Source organism: Sphaeramia orbicularis, chromosome 19, assembly GCF_902148855.1.
Source record: "Sphaeramia orbicularis chromosome 19, fSphaOr1.1, whole genome shotgun sequence".
In the NCBI taxonomy this organism is placed as follows: Eukaryota; Metazoa; Chordata; class Actinopteri; order Kurtiformes; family Apogonidae; genus Sphaeramia; species Sphaeramia orbicularis.
This window is the reverse complement of record NC_043975.1, coordinates 24,335,997-24,358,836: the sequence shown is the minus strand read 5'-3', so window position 1 is coordinate 24,358,836 and position 22,840 is coordinate 24,335,997. Positions and strand designations below refer to the sequence as shown.

At 39.4% G+C, this 22,840-nt stretch overlaps 1 protein-coding gene across 11 annotated transcripts in view; it reads left to right on the top strand.

Annotated features, from left to right (window-relative positions):
• Positions 1 to 22,840, top strand: part of tanc2b (tetratricopeptide repeat, ankyrin repeat and coiled-coil containing 2b) — a 178,639-nt gene that overhangs the window by 141,689 nt on the left and 14,110 nt on the right. For 8 of the 11 annotated variants that reach the window (XM_030122662.1, XM_030122660.1, XM_030122661.1 and 5 more), the window contains 15 exons: positions 1,622 to 1,753; positions 8,349 to 8,384; positions 9,553 to 9,834; positions 10,140 to 10,264; positions 13,096 to 13,327; positions 13,906 to 14,075; positions 14,296 to 14,574; positions 15,016 to 15,183; positions 16,622 to 16,782; positions 18,098 to 18,206; positions 18,334 to 18,456; positions 18,619 to 18,855; positions 19,445 to 19,654; positions 20,550 to 20,643; positions 22,012 to 22,145. In XM_030122662.1, coding sequence (XP_029978522.1) covers positions 1,622 to 1,753; positions 8,349 to 8,384; positions 9,553 to 9,834; positions 10,140 to 10,264; positions 13,096 to 13,327; positions 13,906 to 14,075; positions 14,296 to 14,574; positions 15,016 to 15,183; positions 16,622 to 16,782; positions 18,098 to 18,206; positions 18,334 to 18,456; positions 18,619 to 18,855; positions 19,445 to 19,654; positions 20,550 to 20,643; positions 22,012 to 22,145 — 2,492 coding nt within the window. The remainder of the gene's footprint in view (positions 1 to 1,621; positions 1,754 to 8,348; positions 8,385 to 9,552; positions 9,835 to 10,139; positions 10,265 to 13,095; positions 13,328 to 13,905; positions 14,076 to 14,295; positions 14,575 to 15,015; positions 15,184 to 16,621; positions 16,783 to 18,097; positions 18,207 to 18,333; positions 18,457 to 18,618; positions 18,856 to 19,444; positions 19,655 to 20,549; positions 20,644 to 22,011; positions 22,146 to 22,840) is intronic. The other 3 variants (XM_030122666.1, XM_030122659.1, XM_030122657.1) reach the window with 1 other exon arrangement.

Genomic DNA, 22,840 nt, shown 5'->3' with positions numbered 1-22,840 from the left:
CTGAGTCATTCTTCCTTGGTTTAGCAGCAGATTAATGCCTCCTCTGTCTCTGCTTTTAGCCCAGTTGGATGACCAGCACCCCCATTCCCATCAGGGCCAAGCCTCCAGCATTCTCAGCTGCCATTTTCCCTCCATTTTGGGAAACCCATGTGGCTCATTTTTGGGTCCAGGACTAGGGTGACTCAGTCAGTCAGCAAAACACATACACAGACACACAAAGCTACACACTCACTCAGTGCTTCACTGAGCTTGAGTATTAGCTCCAGCAGCGCAAAAAAAACCACACACTTTGAATCAAGGACCGGAGAGGATCAATGGTGAGGTGCTGGTGAGTTTTACGCCTGTGACATGTGGGCTCATAGGGCTGACACATGGAGGGATTACAGTGCCATAGCTTCTGGAATGACTGACAAGACACAGAGGATATCACAGAGAGGAATCAAGTATTGTGAGAGATACCTTTTTCCAACTCTCTGATGTATTTTGAGATCTCAGGACCAAAGAGTACTCCAGGTACAGTGAAACACGGACGTCAAAGTATTGTTTCAGTTCCACAATACTTCAATTTGTTTGGAAATTAAATCTAATCCTGAACCACATTGTATCTCTAATATTTGTCTTTTTCACAGTTACACTAACCACATTTACTGTCACAGTTTTGGTTGGCATTTTTTGTAAATGACTACATGACTCCACTTGAGTGTTGGAATTGATTTAAAAATGGTTTCAAATAGTGTTTTTAATGAAGTTGTAAACACTTCAAAGCTATCAGCTACAGTTCTTTTTGCTTAATTATCCTGCCCTTTTATCAGTTAGCATGTTAAATCATTTACTAATCAATTAATTATCAACTCTATAAAAACAAACAACACAAGAGATTCCAAGGCTTATCAGAAGGGGAAAAAATCTGGTAAAATGGTGTAAAATCAGTATACAGCCTGTTATAGATGTAGGCATCTAAGCCAGCCATTAGCTGAGAAATGGATTTAGTCAACAAATAGCTCAGTCCCAGCACAAAATGGACACAAAACTCCCAACTTGCACCTTTAATCCTCTGTGGTTTTTTGGCTTTATGTTACTTTCTCTCCTGTCACCTCCCATTGAACCGTGGGGTTCAGGTGTGAGGGAGAATCAAGTCCGTTGCTCAGTCACCATGGCGTTGTCTAATCTCATTTAACATTCACTGGTTCCGAGTACTGGCCCTGAAGACACAGCATGGTGTGAACAATCAGCGGCAAGCGTCAGACGGCGCGCACTCCATGAATAAGACATTTGTCTGCTGAGCTAATTAATCCTGAGAGGGGCCGGATGGCATCTGCCTCCATGCCGCGTGACAGACACTGAGAGGAGGGAGTTTTAGGACAGAACCATGTGGGGTTGGCTTGCTCTTTCCAGTAGGAGTTAGTAAGTAAGAGAAGTGGAGCCTGACAACTGCTTCAGGACACTGGTATCAGCCAGTATCACTTCCCTATTTGTGTGTTTTTATGAGCCCTAACCCTAAACATAACCCAACACTGTGCTCTTTGTCCTCTTGTTTTCCTGAATATCCCTCTGTAACTCTCTCAACTCTGTCTCAACTCCATCCATTCTGTTTTTTTTTTCCCTCTAAATCCCACTACAGCTACAAGTTCAGCTCACTTGGAAGACCTGGCATACCTGGATGAGCAGAGACACACTCCATTACGCACCTCGCTGCGCATGCCCAGACAGAGCACCACCTGCGGGCCGGGTCGCTCCGGGCAGGACCTGAGAGGTAAGCAACGAGGCAGAGAAAACACAACACAACCTGTTAACCCAGTGCAGTCAGCAGTGATGCCCTGGAAACAGAGCGTCCTCTTTATTTAAATATATGTTATTTGCCAGATAAGTGGGCTGCAGTGAGATCAATGTCCAGCACTCTAGATACATTTGTTCACAACATACAAATGCATCAGGATTAGGGTCTATTATAAAGCAGTGCATTGAATAAAAAAGTGAGCCTCACTTCTTAGAGGTTTGAGTTTCATGAAAATTTTAGATGAGCAATACAGACACATCTCATTGCAGAGCCAGTGCTGGCCCTGGATGAGCTAGGATGCAACCATGAATGTATGCGCAGATACTCACTGTTGAAAAGCACAAACTGCAAATTACAGCATTCAACTATCATTTAGTTTCAATCTAGGCTGTGATTGACTTGTCGCATCAGTGTGGCACAGTGTTGAAGTAAACAATAGGTCAACTGTTCTGCTTTATGTCCACAAACAGCCACACAACTCAAAGCAGCTGAGCATCGCAGGACAAAGCTGCAACACGACAGCTCCTTTTTAAAATTCAATTGGAACACGGTGACAGTTGATTTGCAGTTTGCTGTGTGCTTCAAATGTAAATGCATGTAAAGATATGCTCTTGTATCAGATGTGTGATGCTGCTAAACTTTACCACGGCTTGTGAGCTGATGTCTGTTATATTCTTTTTTTGTGGTTTTGTGTCTGAAGCAGAGGCCTGAGACAGGCTGAGAGAGCGCACAAAAAATTTTTTTGTCAGGTTATATCAACACTGAGCTAAAGTTTGTCTCAGTGTTTAACATTCATGCATGGCCAGTGCTTCACTGAACACTGTTCAAGTCTTGCATATATAAAACATCTCTGAGATGAAGCAGATCTTTTCAACCTCCTGACAAAATGGCCAAATGGCCTTATGTCACAACATTATGTGTCCCCTTGCCCTTCTTTCTCTGTCACTTAGCCAGTAATGAGCACCTTAATGGCTGCCTTCTGCCATCCAAGCGAACACAAATATGCATCCCTGTGTGTTTTAAACACCTGTTAAGACCCCACTTAGCTGAGAGTGCGCTCTGCTGAACTGCAATGTGATTCCCCTGCCCGAGGGTAGCTAGCTACAGAAAAATGCAGAGAGAGCAAATGTTAGAAAGACATTAAGATAGGGATGTAGGAAAGAGGAACTGATAGACACAATGGAAGAATACAAAGACAGACTAGAGGAGGCAGGAACTAGTTTCTCTCAAAGCTTCCCTGTTACTGCCAGAGCCACTTGTTTCAACCTTCCTCCTCTAAGGGCAGCCAAGTGTGTTTACAAGCCAGCCGAGTGCGTCCTAGCATGCTTTCTGCCTCCTCGGATCAGTGTCAGAGCCTCCCTGGATGCACTGCTCCTGTGGTTTCACAGGAGAGACAGAGAATGAGACAGGAGGGGACAAGAAGTGGAGGCCAAGTGACCGGGTTTACATGCAGATCACATGTGAGCAAAATCATAATTTACTACAACTGTGGATGGAGGCATCAAGTAGTGACAATGATCCTGTTTACATGGATACCAATACTCTGATCATGATCCGATTTCTGGAGTTGTCAGATTATTGAAGTGACCATGTAAAACAGGATAATCTCATATGCTTTATCAGATGGTTATGAGAAATCAGATTAACACACCTGGATTTCTCTCCAATACTCCGATGTCTTCCCTCATGTCAATCAATCAATCAATTTATTACAAAACTAGAAGCACTCGGAGAGCGCAGACCTCCGCCAAGGCTGATCAGTGGCCCCCCCCGTGGGCCCCCCCACCCCCGATCACCACCAAAATTTAATCATTTCTTTCTTATCCCATTTCCAACAAACCCTGAAAATTTCATCCAAATCTGTCCATAACTTTTTGAGTTATGTTGCACACTAACGGACAGACAAACAAACAAACAAACAAACAAACAGACAGACAAACAAACAAACCCTGGCAAAAACATAACCTCCTTGGCAGAGGTAATTATTACAAACAGTTAAACTCAACAATTAATTTACAAGATACATTTTGTAATAGGACACCCCAGAAGCAGTTCTCATCTTATAAATGGGGGCCCTTAAACATGTGATAAGAGACACAATTTACATTACAATCTTTAGTAAATTCAAATTTTCTCAATAACTACAGACATATTTTAAAATATTTGCCTAACGATGATTCATTTCCTTTCCTGAGCCCTGTTGTAGTCAGCATATTCCAATATTCTCAGATAATTTAATAGTCAGACGTACACAGGTTAATCTGATTTATTTCATTCTGTTATGTCTGTGCATGTGTATACAAAATTAAAATCACAGAGAACGGAAGTTACGTAGTCAAACATGAGCTGAAGTTTACCATCACTATGTAAGTACATACCCTGAAAGAAATCCAATAGTGAACCGGAGCATCTAGACCAGGGTGATTTCGATTATTACATTTCTTAAATTCATGTAAATGTGACTGATCTGATTATTACAATTATCCGGATACTCCCAGTTATCAGACTTATATGGTCATGTAAACAGGCTCAATATTACTCAATAATTTATTCATTTTATTTGATTCATGCATGTTTGAACCATATCAGTCAGTCATGCAGCAGGATTTCAGATGAAGGACTCATAAGTTTACAGATGCTATAAATTTCATCATGGAGGCTGAGAAAATCCAAACTTGTTGTTGGTTGCTTCAGCAACTCCTTGTTGTGGACCTGCCTGTGGAGAAGAAGACTGCTGTTTTTGTGTTGGTCAGATGACAGATGCAGCTCCCTCTGGTTGATTTTTCCAAGCTGTGTTTGATGCTAGCTATGAGGGGCCCAAGCAATACTGCTGTTTTAAGGAGAATGACTCAGACAGTAATGGACCTTCTAGTGCTCCTGCCTGCCTACCTCTAAGATTTACCACCCACCTTATCTATTCACCGCAAACTCTCTCTCCTAACTGTACACTGTGCACACATTTTCTCCCTCGTTTATCTTTACTTTTCCCCTCTTTGTCTTTGTCACTGTCTGTCCCCTCCCTCTTGCTCTGAATCTCTTCCTAAGTCTGCTCACATACACAAACAGACTTTGTGTTAGCTGATAAAAATATTCTTATGTCCAGGGGATGGTATTCTACCAAGAAATGCTCCCTGACAGCATCCGAAAAAATAATTCCTCGTAGAAATTCAGGTAAACACTGTAACTGACTAGACAGTTTGTGGGGCTATAAGTAAAGGAATTACTATTTCCAGTGAAGGGTTTATTTACAGCAAACAGTGCTAACAGATGCCCCTGTTACCCTCTTTTTTTTCTTTTTTTTCCCAATGAGCACAGATGTGATGACAATGCATTAACATGTTTTTTACAAAACAACTGACCAACACAGTGTCAAATGTCTCCTTGCACTATTCACCATGACGCCAGATGAAGTAAATCTGACAAATATATTAGATTTTATAAGGGTTTGTCACTCTCAGAGGACATCTTATATAATATATTGACGTATTTTTCCACTTGCTTGGATGCAGGATGTGCGGTTAGTCTGTAAATTGCGCGTTAGCAAAGAAAATTAGTGAACGCTTAGTGTTAAAGTGTTTGTTGAATGAGTCTGCAGCTGTAAATAAGGTTTTTTATTTATTTATTTACAGGCAGTATGCATCAACATGTATCCAGATTTATACATACATTCGCTAATAGATGCTCCTATTACTGACTTCTTAGTCAATAAATTGCACGCTAGCAAAGAAAATTAGTAAATGCTCAGTATTAAAGTGTTTGTTAAATGAATCTGCAGCTGTAAATAAGGTTCTTTATTATTTTTTTTATTTTTTATTTCCAGACAATATGCATCAACATGTATCCAGATTTATACTTACATTCACTAACAGATGCCCCTATTACCGACTTTTTTTTCCCAGTGAGCACAGATTTGCTGACAATGCATTAACATGTTTTTTTACAAAACAACTGACCAACACAGTGTTAAAAGTCTCCTTGCATTATTCACCATGACACCAGATGAAGTAAATCTGACAAATATATTAGATTTTATGAAGGTTTGTCACTCTCAGAGGACATCTTATATAATATATTGACATATTTTTACACTGTTGCTTGGCTGCAGGATGTGCGAATAGTCAGTAAATTGCGCACCAGTAAACAAAATTGGTGAACGCTCAGTGTTAAAGTGTTTGTTAAATGAATCTGCAGCCATAGGGAAGGTAATATGTTTATGTTATTTATTTTTATTTACAAACAATATGCATAACATACATTCAGATTTATGTTTCCCCTAAGGCTTATTCTGCAAATTACATAAGATTTGGGTTTTAAAAAGCCTTAATTATAAAAAGCTTGCTTTGTATTCTGTATGTGAACCATAGCTTTACATGCATAGTTTAGAGAAATCAGTAGAATATAACTGTGTCTAAAAAAAACAACACATTGACCTGAGATAACCTTTAGCCACATTCCTCAAATCGCTTCCGATGAACAAAGCGATCATCTGAACTTCTCCTCCTCCATCATATCCCATGTTCCCTTTCTTCCTCTAGCTCTCCTCCAGCTTTATTCTCTTCCTCCACCACAGTCTCCTCCTTCTACTGTTCTCCTCGCCATCCTCCACCTCCTCTTCTTCCTCCTCGAGGCTGCTCAGCCACCGTGAGTCATCCTCACCTGGTGAATAATTAAAATGTCTTGGGCTCCCTCTGTCTGGCCATGGACGGTTGATGATGATGGTGGTGGTGGCGGTGGCGGTGGTGGTGGTGGGGTTTTCGTGAGATGAGGAGGGGGAGTGATACCTTGCTCCTCGTCGCCTGAGGGGGAGTGTTATAGGCAGGATTATAAGCAATCGCCATCCATCCCTCACAGTCTCACACACACTTTCCCTTTCAATTGCTCTCTCTGGCTCTCTCCTTTGCTTTCTTTCTAACACACACATATCTGCCAGTCCTGGAAACAACTCCCTCAGCCCCCGTTCACAACATGGCTGCCATGTTTTCCTGGAGTACCTGACACAGCGGAGCAGTAGTGGCTCCATGAGGTGGTGTAATCGTTTATGCCATTTGGAGGACGGTGCCTGATAGTGCGAGGATGTGTTTAGTAATTCCACAAGGAAGGAAGGAGCTTTACAGGCACGTTTGGCATTTAGTCACCCCTAAGATAATTGGATTAGCTCCACTTAAAACAGTGTAGCTGTGGGTATTTAGTCTCTTACTTCAGTGACCCGTGGCAGTGTCAGGTGATATTTTTTGCTTTTCCATCACTGGTGTTGCATCACTTTCACAACTCATCACTCAATTGAAAGAATATTACAGCAGCTTGTAAATTATAGGCAGACTGGGGTATTAATTTCCTGTCTCTCTGCTTCTTTGTGGCTGTGTGTGTTGATATGTTTGTCTGAGTTAGCACTAAAATAATCTGACCGGGGAATATGGATGAAATGTCTTTTATTACATTGGGCTGCAGTTGGCACAAAGCTCAGTGCAGTAAAATGCAGCGCTGGCCGTCCACTCAGTATAAAGCGAGAACAGCTTCTCACCCACTTTCAGGTTTATCTGTTTGTACTTTTTGCTGATTGCATAAGAAAGAATATTCTTAGCATAATCATTGCATTTTTTTTTTTTTTTCATTTGGCTGTTATGATTTGCCTTCCTTGAAAAGAGGCGTGCTTGCAACAGCACTTTGGAGTGCTTTGTGGTAAAAGAATACATTAAGTATATCAGCTCATTATATAATGTAGTCATGCTCTTAATCAGCACACTAAAGTCATTTACAGAAGTCATACAGCTCAACACTCATTGTGTTCCTGCTCCTTGACATTTTACCGGCTCACAGTATAGACATTTCTGCAAATACACAAAATTTCTCCACGCTTTCTCCACTTTATTCTAACAGTCTCATGCATCACTCATATTTCTTAGAACACTGACTCACATTGTGCTTATTACTAATATGCTGGGCTATTTCTCTGAGGTGCAGTAAATATGATTGTTTTCACATCTAACCACAGCAAAGGAGTAAAAATATGATTTTTCATTTTGTCTCAGGCTCTCTGTAATAACTCCAAATTTGGAAATTCTCTAGTTCTGTGCTTAATTACTTCATGCTAAAGTTGTGATGAATAAGCATCCTGTAATAGACACAACAGGCTGAGGACCTCAGGTTGAAGCTCAGTCTATGTGGTTTCCCATCACAGGGTCAAATTACTACTGGAACTGGATTCAATTACTTTTATGGGGATTGATTGATCTTGCCCAGCGCAATGGAACCAATTAGATTCTCCCAAAAGTGCAAACCTTCCTCAACCTACCCTCCAGACATCCTGGAGAATACACTTAATATAATTCAAAGGATTTCAATTAGTAATCGACCCTGGTCTAGTGGTTCCCCATATTTTTGACATCATGAGGCGCTGGTGCTATTGTTGCTTCCTTTTTTTTTTCAGTTACACTTTGTCCTGTGTTGAAGCACACTGCACACTGCTGCTGGTTTTCATTCATGTCCTCACTACTTTTCTCTCATTCCTCTCTCCCTCCTTTCACTCTCTCTGTCTCTCTGCCTTTGTCTTTCGGCTTGCTGTTTGTCTCAGCTTCCGCTAACACCCATGCCTGGCAATCCCAGTCACGTAAGTTACTTTAATTTTCATTTGTTGCATTAGGCGGCATGTTCTCATGATGGCTCTGCTGTTGCCTAGTGTTTTACAAGTCAAACAGCTCCAGTCGAGTTGTGCACACACTTGCCAACACAGCTTTGGATTATTTACATGCAACTCACATTCCAAATCAGGCGTAATGGCCAAATTCTGATATAACATTTAATGAAATTAGACGCCAGATAGAAATGAGCATGTTTTTATTCTCAAAGCCTGATTCAGTATAAAATGAGGCCCAGGAGATGACACCCAGAAGCAGCAGACTAAATTTTACACTGAATTTATCACACGTCTTCTGAAGTTCATACCAGATTCATTTTACCCTCATTAGTTTTTAATGGTCCATATGTTGTGCTGAAAAGATGCCCAACCTCTGGAGGAATTCAGATTAATGACTCCCCCTAGTGAGTGAAATTGACACTCGGCAATGGCAAGAAAAGTAGTCACTCCCCTTTTTTTTTTGCAAATTGACATTTGTTCTAAAGTTACCTCAAAACATTTGTTTTTCTACCAAAGGTGAGCAGAAAAAAAAGCCAACATTAAAGCATGGAATATTTAAGTGCTCCATTTTCTTATATCTTCCAGGTTTGCCTATGATATATTTATTTTCCTATACATTGATCCTAGTTTATCTTTTTTTAGAAGAGCCTAGATCAAGAATACTCATCTTTATTTACTCAGATGAAACCTTTACAGGAAGCCAGCTTACTAGACAGTTAATAAACAAACAATAATTATCAGATCAGTTAGTAAAAATCAATACAAGTTCAATCAGTAAAAATATAAAAGTTCAATTTGTTTTAAATGACATTATTCATTTTCAAATTAACCTATTTTCTATATAATTATCTTGGTCCAAGGACTGACACTGGGCCTATATGACAGGTAAATCACATATATTACTGGACATGATAGCTATAATTGCATTTTAGTTCTAAATAGTTTGGGGTTTTTTAATCCCAGTTTGTTTTCATTGACAATTAGAAAACAGCTTTCACACAATTCTTAAGTTGTGTATCCCTGATCTACATTATTATATTATAGTTTTAACTTGTTGTATGGGTGTGGCTCCAACTGCACAAATATATCAATCTATCATAATGTGTATTTTGACCCTAACTCTATTTTCCTTTTCATGCAGTACGTTTTGCACCGTATCGGCCTCAAGACATCGCCCTCAAACCTCTGCTGTTTGAGGTGCCCAGCATCACCATGGACTCTGTCTTTACGGGCCGCGAGTGGCTCTTCCAGGAGATCGACGCCCACCTCAACAGCCCCAACGTGAGCACTAACCACGGCGTGGTGGTAGTAGGAAACATCGGCTTCGGCAAGACCGCGATCATCTCTCGACTGGTGGCGCTCAGCTGCCATGGCACCCGAATGAGACAGATTGCCTCTGACAGCCCTCAGGCCTCACCCAAACGTAGGCATCCAGTGAATTATGTCTGATTTCAAGCGTGATTCTTCATCTAGCTGTAGCAGACATGACATCAAACAGAAGTTGTCACAGATTGACAGGCCATGTGTGTTTTGTCAGAAATTTCTGCGGTATTACAATGGATACAAAGGATTTTATCTGCATGATAGTGTATATATCGAAATTAAAATACTGTGGAGAGTTTTAGTTGTGCCTTAATTATGACTGTAATGTCTAAAAACCGAAAATAAGGAATCAGAAGTATGTTGGTTGGTGTTGTTCCTTAGCATTTTGTGTTGTCTTGTGTCCAGATGGAGAAGGGCTTCCCCTCACCCAGCCCCAGCCGTCACATGGCACCCTGGGCGGAGGCAGCTGTCCAGGGACCCCTGAAATGAGGAGACGTCAAGAAGAAGCCATGAGAAGACTGGCATCTCAGGTATAACATACTCCTTTATCCACACTCTCCTCTGAATTACACCTCTAAGCATTTCTTACGAAGCATAGATGGATCTTCTTGGTTAAACAATATATTTTTCACTCCAGTGGTAATTATGCCTCTGGTAAATGTAATATGAAATTTCACCCCCTACTCGGTTGTGGTATGTAATAAAAAAGTGGGCTTAAGAGCAAATCCACATACCTCAGTTTTTCCTGTTTTTATTACAGCCCTGCAAAATATTGTTGTTTTTTTTTTTTCAAAAACATATATATTTCATGTAGAGTCTGCATAATGCTGTACTATTCTTTTCTTCCTCTAGAATCCTTCTCATTCATTGTTATTTAATTGTGTGATATGATATGATACTACCATAATGTATTGCACACGATTATGATAATCTCATAATATAGCATTTTTATGATAGACTATAAAAAATCAACTATGATTGATCATGATCTGATGATGAAAATGTTACACAGAAGTCACTGTATTACTTTGTCCTAATAAATTGTGTATTTCATCTTTCCATGTGTTGTCAGGCTCACAAACTATGACAAATGAGATGAAACTATAGATGATTAGTGCTTCTTTAAAGCTACAGGGGCTGAAATCATGGAAGTAAAAAGAAAATCACATCCTCCTGCTTCAGGTCTCTTCTCTCTGTCCAAATACAATAGATAAATATAAATGCGGATGTTCTTTCATGCCCTTTATTGTAAATTTAAGACACTGCATCAAGAGATAGATAATAGCAGTACAATATTATCCAGGTCACGTATGATTGAATCTGATCAACGATCTGTAATTACAACTGTCAATCGTGTACTTAACCCCCTACCTGTCTGAAAACGCCTGTGATTAAACAAACACCTGCATCACAGAGTACATTTTCTACAGGCTGAAAACACAGGGAAGGAATAGATGCAGAAGTCCATAGTCTTCTTAGATCACTTGAATTGCAATATGCTGAAGTAATAAGGGTAGTTTTACCCAGTGATGCGAGAAACAAAAGCACAGTGATTGCAACTTCAGTGTGTGGCATCATTTGGATAATTCAGTTATGCATTGGAATCCCTCCAGAGCATCTGCTTTTTTGGTCAAAAAAACAATATCAGAATCATCAGAATCAAAATACTTTATTCATTCCAGGAGGAAATTATTGGGTGTTACAGTCGCTCCATTCAAGTATAATAAAAAGTAGCAGGAAAGAAATTAAAATTAAAAAAATCATACATATGTAAACCTCCAAATATACAAACATATATAGCTTTGAATATATATATACACACACACACACACACAATATTTCATAGACAGCATATTCCCATTTTATATGTTCTTTCTGTCAGTACAAGTACAGAAGTCGATATTATTCATCATTTTTGCTAGTAGTCTCTTAAAACATTTGTTAGTTTCTGCAGTTCAGCTTTTGTGTTCTGTAATTAAACTGCATAATGGTTTTGAAAGGCTTTCTTCATGGGTTTGATTTTTCAATTAGTAACAACATAGGTGGTAGCCGCTGATACTGTATGCTCTTTCTAAATGTGCACGACTCAGGTGCTATCAGCAGCAGCATAGCTCCGAGCTTTGAAAAAAGAGTCAGAGTTGTACACCACCCACAGGTTATCACTCAGCTCACACGGGGCCTGCTTCTGGTGTAGGAGACGTTAAAACTGATTGAGATAAATTGGGTTTTGTTCTGACATTGTGAAAAATTCACAGTTGTGTGTGCAGCTCTGTTTTTGTTAAATGCTGGCTCTTTGAAATTTATTGGAAGTATTTTGGCTCGCTCACAATCTAAAGCTGTATCAGGTGTGAAACTGTCTCTGTTTCTGACTTTTTTTCTTTCTGCTGCTGCACCTCAGTCCCCCTCCCCTGCTGCTTAGCCATCTGCATCCTTAGTCCCAGCCTGATGCATTATGCAGATGTGTTTAAAAAAGAAAAAACAACTTTGCCAGGGAGCCTTATGAAATATTTATACCTGCAGAAAGCCATTTCCCAGCCAAGCTATTAGATCTTGTTAACTCTGTGCATTAATAATTGAGCTCACTCCCTTTTTCACCCCTTTTGTTTTAAAGCCCTTTATTCCATTGTGACCAAAAATTAGCATTCCATTTCGATTAGGCGTTTATTTTTTTTTATCTTTTCATCCCCATTTTCTCATTGCGCTCTGATCGCTGCGCCCACCTCTGAAAATCCAAACTCTCCATGATCTCTCTTTCCCTCCAGAACACTAAGTCACACCTGGTGCTATTGTTTTATTGTCTCCAAACTCACCTGCCCTGTATTATTTTTGAATGTCACTTTTTGTCCATGCTAAGCTTATGATTTATTCACTCATTCTTTCATTCATTCAGTCCTTTGAACATTAATTTTAACGTTCCAAGTACATGGGTGTGAAATCTAACAGTTTAACACTTGACTCCTTCGTGCCACAGTCATCTAACACATGAGCGCGCATGAGCTAACTCAGAATCAGTCTCTCTTGGCAGCCGGAAGCAATGAATTATTAATAGCAAAAACCATACAGCGAAATGAGAAGTATTATGTTTCATTATACTGTAATCATCCACCATGAAGTTGACTCAATCCCAAATGAGTTGTAGTAAGAGTAGACAGTGGAAAAACAGGCTTTCCACAGACAAAGCCTTGAAAAGTGTTGTTTTTACAGTGTGTCATGTATGTCTCATGACATTACCACCATTCTTCACTGAGTTATGCACTGTTCAGTGGTCGTCAAGGTTCACAAAAAACAACAGAAGTGTTCACCTTCATATCTCCTAAGTGACCTGGCCGGTGTTCTTCTTCCAACTCTCTGTCGCCCCCAGGTGGTGGCGTACCACTACTGCCAGGCAGATAATGCATACACCTGTTTGGTGCCTGAGTTCGTCCACAACGTCGCGGCTCTGCTGTGCCGCTCACCGCACCTTGTCGCCTACAGGGAGCAGCTGCTGAGGGAGCCGCATCTGCAGAGTATCCTAAGCCTTCGCTCCTGCGTCCAAGACCCCCTGGCCTCCTTCAGGAGGGGAGTCCTTGAGCCCCTGGATGCACTTTACAAAGGTGATAGTCAAATAGGGTTTGTACCATCAGGAAATTAGATAAATCACCCCACATAGACATGTTTAAACCATATGTCAACACCAGGACAGTAAGGACTGTATGAATTAGACGTTAGAGTGCGGACTGCAGACTTGTTTTTTCACTTGGTCTAAGTGTTGTAACATTGTCACTGTCAACTGGAATTCATCTAATACTACATTTACCATAGGTGGAGCTTAATCACATTCAGATTTCAAACTCAGATTTTGCCTTTTTTTAATGTATTATAATTCATAAAAACAAAATAATGTTTATCCTAAAAATCAAGATCAAAACTTTAAAAGTCACTAAATAATTATTAAATTATTGTCAGTTTGTCAGAGTCATTGAATCTCATCCTTGATGTATGATAATACCTTTTTCTTGTAAAAAAAAAAAAAAAAAAAAAGAGATAATATCAAAGTAATAGAACCTATTTTTCTCAGGCCCCTTCAACTGTACCTAACCTGTGTTGTTATCTTGTTTCTATCTTATAGCTTTTCTCTTTAGTATAAAGAGATCCAGATTTGTGTTACTAATTGTTATTTTTGTTTTTACAGAGAGAAAGATCAACTCTGAGGAGGACTTAATCATCCTCATAGATGGTCTAAATGAAGCAGAATTCCATAAACCAGATTATGGAGACACCATTGTGTCTTTTCTAACCAAAACCATCAATAAGTTTCCTCCTTGGCTCAAACTGGTGGTCACAGTTCGAACTACGTTACAGGTACAGTTTGTTACTTTTTCTGCAGTTAATAAACCGACTATTTGCATTTATATGTATTCGACTACTGTAGATGTTTATATTTATTGGATTATTCCTACTGACGTGTTATGAGCACTCTATAGCTGTGTAAATTCTATTGGTAAATAGATCCAAAATAAACCAATATTGGTTTTGGTTTTTTTTGTTTTTTTTTTCACAATATCGGTTTTTGTCTGTTCAGGAAATCACAAATCCACTGCCGTTCCACCGCATCTCTCTGGATAGCCTGGAGGAGAATGATGCCATAGACCAGGACCTGCAGGGTTACATCCTGCACCGCATCCACAGCAGTCCAGAGATCCAGAACAACATCTCTCTTAATGGCAAGATGGACAACACCACATTTGGCAAGCTCAGCGCCCACCTCAAGGCCCTGAGCCAGGGCTCCTATTTGTACCTCAAACTCACCTTTGACCTCATAGAGAAGGGCTATCTTGTCCTCAAAAGCTCCAGCTATAAGGTATGCATTTTTAACAGTTGGTTTCACACTTAAAAATAGATCAGTATTCCAAGTAAAATCTTTGTATGAGACTGAAAGTATGTATTTTTTAGATCCATGGAGACTGAAATGCTCGTAGTTTTATTAAATCTTGTGATTTCCTTTACCACAGTCAGAGCCCAGCACCATTTTGATAAATAATACAAATGAAAAGTTTCACTGTGCATTTCATAATGAAATATTTTATCTCACTCCTCCAGGTTCATTTAATTTCATGTATTCAGAAAAGCTTCCAGACTCCATAAAAATGACAATTCACAAATTCACATTCTCCTTTCTCAGGAAAACCACGTGGAATAGCTCAAGACACTTTGTACAAACAGGATACATTATTCATATTCTGTCAGGCTGATCCAAACAAAATCAACATTACAATTCAGTTTCTCTGTCTTTGTTCCTCAGGTGGTCCCAGTCAACCTGGCTGAGGTGTATCTGCTGCAGTGCAACATGCGCTTCCCCACACAGTCATCATTTGAGAGGGCCCTTCCTCTGCTCAATGTGGCAGTGGCTTCTCTTCATCCTCTGAATGATGAGCAGATATATCAGGCCATTAATGCTGGTTCACTGGAGGTACTAATCCTAAAATATGCATGACTTAAAGCTTAATATGTTTAGTGTTATAGATTATATCAGGGCTGGGTCAAATATCGACACTAACACTGTATTGTATGAGATACAAGAAATTATCATATTTGTTATATTAATGTATATGTAGTATATCCTACTGTCTACATGCATTTTAAACTGACCACAGTCTTACCAGAGAGTGCAGTGTCCTCTTTCTTCTCCCTTTTTTTTTTTTTTTTACTTTCAACTTTCACCACTTTCCTCAAACTGTGTAAAAAATAGAAGAGGATGAGACCAACAGCGAAGATTTAATTCCTGCAGATCCACTTTGTGGAGCAGGATTGTTTTATGGTGCACTGTTGTGCCAATTATGCAATGAAATCAGTATAGCTAATGCATTTTGAAACCTCAAATATCACCCAGTAAGTTTCCAAGTCAGTGAAATACATCTGAACAGGATGTTTACTACTGTAACCGTGATTTCTTGGTAAATATCCAGCTATTACCAAGTATTTTATGATCCATCTCTCTAGCCTGGGTGTGTTCAGTGCTACAGATTCTTTATTAAAAACCAACACATGGGACAGTAGCAGCAGATCTCATCAGCAGCACACGTCACATTCAACTTTGTCCAACCATAAACTAAATACTTATTTATACTCAAAGAAGCTGTCAATAAAATACCTTACTACATGAAGAGGGTTGTGATTAGCAACATTAATTAATATGATAAACATTATAACCCATAAATGTAATGTGTACTGTTCAATAATCAAGGTTAAAATGCCTCATATATGGTGGTGTAAACTGTAAAACGAAATTCAAGAAGTTAGTCAAGAAGCATCTATTGACCATAAATGATTGATACTTGGGTAAATAGAATATATTTACTGTATATACTATACTAATGCTGATCTAAAGGAGCTGTCATGTCTGTATCTTGTCTGTTATTTATTTTCTTTCATGTTATGTTGTATGTGAAAAATTGTTTTATATGATTATATTGTATGTTATTTGCAATGACTAGTTGTAAATATTATTGTAAGGACCCCAGGAAGAATAGCTATAGCTATGGTACAGCTAATGAGGATCCTAAATAAGGAAAGAAAGAAAGAACTCGGAATTAGATATTTACTGTGAATACAAACTGCTGATTTGTTTTTGCAAATAAGATACCTGAACATTATGCGTAACATTTTCATTATATTACATATCATCATTTCTCTACAGGATATTGACATGAGTCTTTTAGCCGTACCACCCAGGCCTACATTATAGCATACATTTTAGTAGTAAATCTCGTAAAAAAGTGTTCATTCACAGCCTAGATGGGAGAAAAAGACTAATATTAGCCTGTGACAGTTATTCTCTCTGAGTTGTTAGCTTTAGTAAACAGAGTTTAGTGTCTAAAATAACACTCAAACAATGTCACTGGCTTCAGGGTACATTGGACTGGGAGGACTTCCAGCAGCGTGTGGACAACCTTTCAGTCTTCTTGGTTAAGAGGAGGGACGGTACCAGGATGTTTGTCCACCCATCCTTCAGGGAGTGGCTGATCTGGAGAGAAGAAGGCGAGAAGACAAAATTCCTCTGTGATCCAAGGTGAGGACAGGCAAGAGAAAACACCCGAGGATAGAATAATGTAACAAAAAGTCCTAGAAACAAATTCCTTTATGATGAAGACAGCATGAGACAATACCGTTTATACAACACTGCATTACGCAAGCTGTTTCTTCATAAAACCATGCTAATGTTTGCATCTTGAGAGCTTGAAGAAAAACAGCGGTTGAATCACTTTAAACTACAGGATTTAAGAGTGTGTTTGAAACTCCACTCAAACAGCTTTTGCACAAACAGTATTCTGCCCTGAAAGAAAAACATTACAAGCTTCATTTACCCGCTGTGTCACTAATGAAAAGATAAATGCCAAGTAGCGTGATATGTCTAAGGTGTGAGTCTACAACATTACAAGAGACAATCCCTGTTGCAACAGAAGAACAACGGCGTGTTTTGTTGAACATGAGAGGGAAAGTAGTCGTACTCTAATCAGCTTGTTGTTTTTGTAAAAAACAGCTGGAGAGCAAAGACATGCCTGTTTTTATGTAATATACCTAGATTTTAGTATCATTTACATGTTCTGCAAGAATGTTTTTTCAGACAGGGAAGAAAACACTGTTTGTGTTTTATTTTGTGACATCTCACATGTGTCTCTGACTTTACATTATGTCATGTTATATTAGATTAGATTACATTAGATTACATTAGATGGAGAAATTCAATGGTAAAGGCAGCAACAGAATAAAGTGCAAGAAAAAAGTGTGCAAGCATAAAGATAGTGCAAAAACAAACAATATCAAAAAAATAATAATAATAATAATAAAAATAGTAAGAAAAAAGCTGTACATGACGTGACGTGACTGAAAACTAACTGAACGAGATATTATTTTCACCTCTAAAAGATGGTCATATGTATGTGCTAACAGAAGGTCTATGTTAAGTGAGAAGTTGATCTGACTGTAAAATCTGCTGCTTCTGATGCTGACAGTGGCATTAGAGCCAAGTGATGTGATGGTATTACTGTGCGTATGTATCAGTGAGAATATGTACTGTAGCATGGGGATGTGTTATTTAATACTGTAATTATGTTATAACTGTGTTGTGAAGAATGAGAATATAAAATACGAGGGTAGTTTCAGTGTAAAACAAGATGTATCCCCCTAACCACATTAGGAATTAAGATTTATCAATTTGTAAAAGACAGGACAGTGAATGACATGGAGTAGGTTTTGTATTCTGTATTTCACTGAGTTTAGAAACCAAGTCTTTGTGATAATCAAAAACCACATAGATGATAACACAATACGATGGCCTGATGACTCAGTTCCAGGCATTGAAAGATTATGTTTCTCCTCTGCAGGAGTGGGCACACCCTACTGGCCTTCTGGTTCTCTCGGCTGGAGAACAAGCTGAACAGGCAGCAGACTATTGAGCTGGGCCATCACATTCTCAAAGCACATATCTTCAAGGTACACTACTATTTGTCTTTTCACACATACACACATATGCTCCTGCACATACACACACAGATGTCTGTGCAGAGCTCTGTTCTTGCTCCAAAGTAATGAATATTTACATTCTCTCTCTCTGTTCAAGGGTCTTAGTAAGAAAGTCGGGGTTTCCTCATCTATCTTGCAAGGCCTGTGGGTCTCCTACAGCACAGAAGGCCTTTCAGCTGCACTTTCTTCACTCCGAAACCTCTACACTCCTAACATCAAGGTAAAGACAGCAAACTTCAACAGGAGAAGAAAACATTGAAATAAGTAGAATCTACACGGTGCTAATCTCGGAGAATCCTCAAAATTTGCTCATCAGAAAATGTCATAAAAGTACATATTTTACTGTGCTAGTTTTTGTACTTGTGTGTGTGGGTGTGTCCAGGTCAGTCGGCTGCTGATGCTAGGTGGTGCCAATGTGAACTACCGTACTGAGGTGCTGAATAACGCCCCTGTGCTATGCGTCCACTCCCACTTGGGCTACATGGACATGGTAGCTCTGCTGCTTGAATTCGGTGCCTCCGTAGACGCCCCCTCTGAGAGCGGCCTGACGCCCCTGGGCTATGCCGCCGCTGGAGGACATATGGCCATTGTGACAGCACTTTGCCGCAAGAGAGCGAAGGTGTGTGAAAGAACGAGGCATCTGTAGAGGGAGAGCGTGTGAAGCGTTAGAATTTTACTGGTTGGTGTGTTGAGGCTTCATCCAAACATGCACCCTGCTGAGTTAAGCAGTGTTCGTTTTCTCAGTTTTTCTGTATTTAACTGAGACTTTTCCTGCAAATGTATGACTCCCTACATTTTTTTTCTACCAATTTTTGACTTAATATAAAATATTCTCATAAAATTACAATTTTGATCTCAGAAATTCAGAGTTTTCTTCTCAAAATAAATCCCCTCTCCTGGCTACTTTTGAAAGACTGTTAACTAACTTTTCTTTGTGCACCTGATGAAGTCCACATGCATACTGCAATTCTAGAGTTTTATTTCTTACTCCTATTAATATAATTTTTTGTATTTTTTCTTTTTTTGCACTACCTTATGCATGCATGTTATCCTGTTGCTGCTTTGACGATGAATTTCCCTGTTGTTGGATCAGTAAAGCTTATTCTAATCTAATGTATTAGATTAGAATAAACTATTCTATTCTATTCTATTCTAGTCTAGTCTAGTCTAATCTAATCTAATCTAATCTAATCTGATCTCTCCAACAGGTGGACCACCTGGACAAGAACGGCCAATGTGCCCTGGTTCATGCAGCGCTGAGGGGCCACATGGAGGTGGTGAAATTCCTCATCCAGTGTGACTGGGGCATGGGGGTCCAACAGCAGCAGTCGCCACAGACCCAACAGCAGACGGCCTTCACCAAGAGCCACGCAGTCCAGCAGGCCCTTATCGCTGCAGCCAGCATGGGCTACACAGAGGTAGGTCAGGGGGAAGCACTGAGATGGGATGGAAGGGGAGAAAACGGTGTGATGAGTACATTTGGAATATTGTCAAATTAAGGGATTTAATAATAATGCAACACTAGCATTAACAGATTTTGATCATCTGTAAACTCTTTTTTAGTTTCTTTCTTGAGTTCAGGTCTTGCAGTCTGAATGCTGACTATTGGTGAAGGACTAATTTACTATGGGAATAATTTAGCTTTTATGGTTTTATGGTGCCACGTTTATATATCACTACATGGTTTTAATGTTATAATTTCTCACTTAAGCTAACATTTCACTGTGTCAGCTACCAGATATTACCCTAAAGCCCTTTACATTTGTGCCATAGAAAGAAAAAGAAGGACTGTACAGCTCTAGAGAACTTTTGAGACTGTAGTTTTATTATTTGAAGACATTTTTTAGATACGGAAACTACCAACAACATTTCAGTGTTTATTTGCAAAAAATGACAACTGGTCAAATAACAAAAAATTAGCTCAGATAAGGCGAAGAAAACCAATCCATAGTCCTTTTTAAGCACAACAGTACTAATTACACCAAGAAGAGTAAAGACATTAATATTTGGTGAAGTAATGACTGATTTTCATCCACTACTACAGCCACTCATTGATGGTTTGTGACCGTGAGTTTTCCTCTGGGTCACATTTTAAAGGGATTTCATGAGTGGGCTCTTAACTTTTCCAGCTATATTTATACATTTAAGTGTGGTTATAATAAGAGAAACACTGACGAAGGGAGGAAAGACATGGAGAGTGAGAGGGAAGATGAGGAAATTAATAAATGTATAAACGTTACTGGTATAATGTGTCTCATATTTGGATTTTACATCAGGTAAATCTGTGTCATGTTGTACCTTTTCCCACATCAGATTGTGTCCTACCTGCTGGATCTCCCTGAGAAAGATGAAGAGGAGGTGGAGCGGGCCCAGATCAATAACTTTGACACCCTCTGGGGAGAGACGGGTAAGAATATTCCCACAAAACCTTGCATTTAAAAGCTGACAGATGACTATGAGTGCTCAATTGTTCATGTAGATATAAAGATCTTACCCTCTGGTCTGAAGATGCATTTGATCTTTCAAGCTTGAATTGTAAATTGTTATTTAAATACTTAGAACAGAAATGCATAAATCTAGTTTGTGCTGAGACGTAAAATTCAGACAGTGCTCTCTATGAAGAATCTATGGAGTGTTTTGTCAGAGGGTTTTTCTGTGTGGCACTGCGAGGCAGAGCGCTGCAGTGCGGATATGAGAGATCGTTCTTCTGTGTCTGCTGCTGCTGCTGCTGCTGCTGCTGCTGCTGCTGCGTCAGATGCTGATGGCAGTGCAGTGGTGTCATTGGAGCATAGACAGGGCTGGGCTCGCACGGGGGGGAGGGGTACGATGAGTGTGCTCCAGGGTGCTTAGAAATGACTAGTCTGATTGCACTGTGGCAGGGTGTTGAGAAATGTAATGTATCATTGTAACCTAAAGCTATGAAACCTCAGTATGAGCCTTATTCCCACGCTGGAGTGTTGAAAAGACTTGCTTCTTGTTGTCGGTTGAAGAAGCGACTTGTGCTCAGTCATCTGTAGTTTCATTGTTTTGAAGGGATCATCAGGATAACAGTTGTTCTGGAAGATGATTTCAGATCCCAGTACCACGAGATAGGTCAACAGAAAAAAATACATTATTCTGCGAAGCAGCCAGTGGGAGTAGATATTATACATGTGTATATGCAGATGTACGCACAGAAACCTTCGTCATCCTTCTGGGGCTGTTACAACTCTCCTTAAGAGAAATATATTCACTGCTTGAATTATTCCAATTATAATCATTACATTTGAAAAGATGTCTTTACTTAGGCCTTTACTTCTGAAATCTCAAGTCCTCTCTCTCATCTCCTCTCATCTTGTCTCCTCTTGTGTCTCCTCCTCAGCTCCTTGTTTCCTCAGCTCTCATTTACTCCCCTCTTGCTTCCTTTCATCTCCTCTTTTTCTTCTTTTCTCCTTTCATTTCCTCTGCTTTTTTCCTCTGGGTTTTCTCATTTTCTCTCCTCTTTTTTCATCTCATTTCCTTCTGTTTCCTCTCCTCTCGTTTGATCTCGTTTCCTCTCCTCTCTCCTCTCCTCTGCTCTTGTTTCCTCTCCTCTCCTCTTGTGCATATATTTCCTGTTATATCAGTTGAGGGTATGCATTAAGTACAATTCAACAGGTACTCGCTGCCTCCACTAACAAATCATTTCTGTGATAAATCCATACATAAAAGCTCTCAGATACTCAATACTCAAACAGTACTTTCCATCATAGGCAGCCTTCTTATCCTCCTCCCTTTTCTGAATGTGTATTTTCAGCTCTGACAGCAGCCTCTGGCCGAGGAAAACTGGATGTCTGTCGTCTTTTACTGGAACAGGGCGCGGCCGTGGCTCAGCCCAACAGACGAGGCATCGTCCCGTTGTTCAGCGCTGTCCGACAGGGACACTGGCAGGTCAGTGAACATGGGATTCTTAAGGATCATAGCTCATTCTTTTCAAGTAGAAGAAAGAATTATGACTGTAAACTTTTGCTCTGTCTCAAGTGGATGGCAGAGTTCATCCCACAGCTGATAAAGTGGTGAACAATATCAACTTCATGAATGATGTTCACACTAAAAAATGCATCTGAATATGCAGAACTTTATGTTGTAAAGTGCTGTTTACACTGCACGCGACTTGACATGGATGTTACCTGTCTTACTGTATTGTTATTAATAGCATTATAAATAATTAGAGTAATAGAACATTTGAAAAGCTGGAGTAAGACTGTGGATCCTCACATCATTATAGTCATTATATTTATTTATTTTTTCATTTTATTTTGAATATCAAATTAAAAAACCCAAAAACAAGGAAAAAAAATGTTTAAAAAAAAAAAAAAAAAAAAAAAACATTCGAAAGGGAGTGAGATGAAGTACAACTACAATACTCCCACGCTCTTAACCCATCTTTTTCTGCTGATCACAGTCACATGTCAGTTCCTCAGAGTAACTTAACAAATCTTACACATGTCAAAATAAATTCTAAACAATCCTGCACAAAACACAAAATTATTATATCAAAAATAAACTCTGTCCATTTCATAGCCTTATTACATATAGATAGACTTCACTTCAAACATAAGTAGGGAAAACAAATTACAGATCCA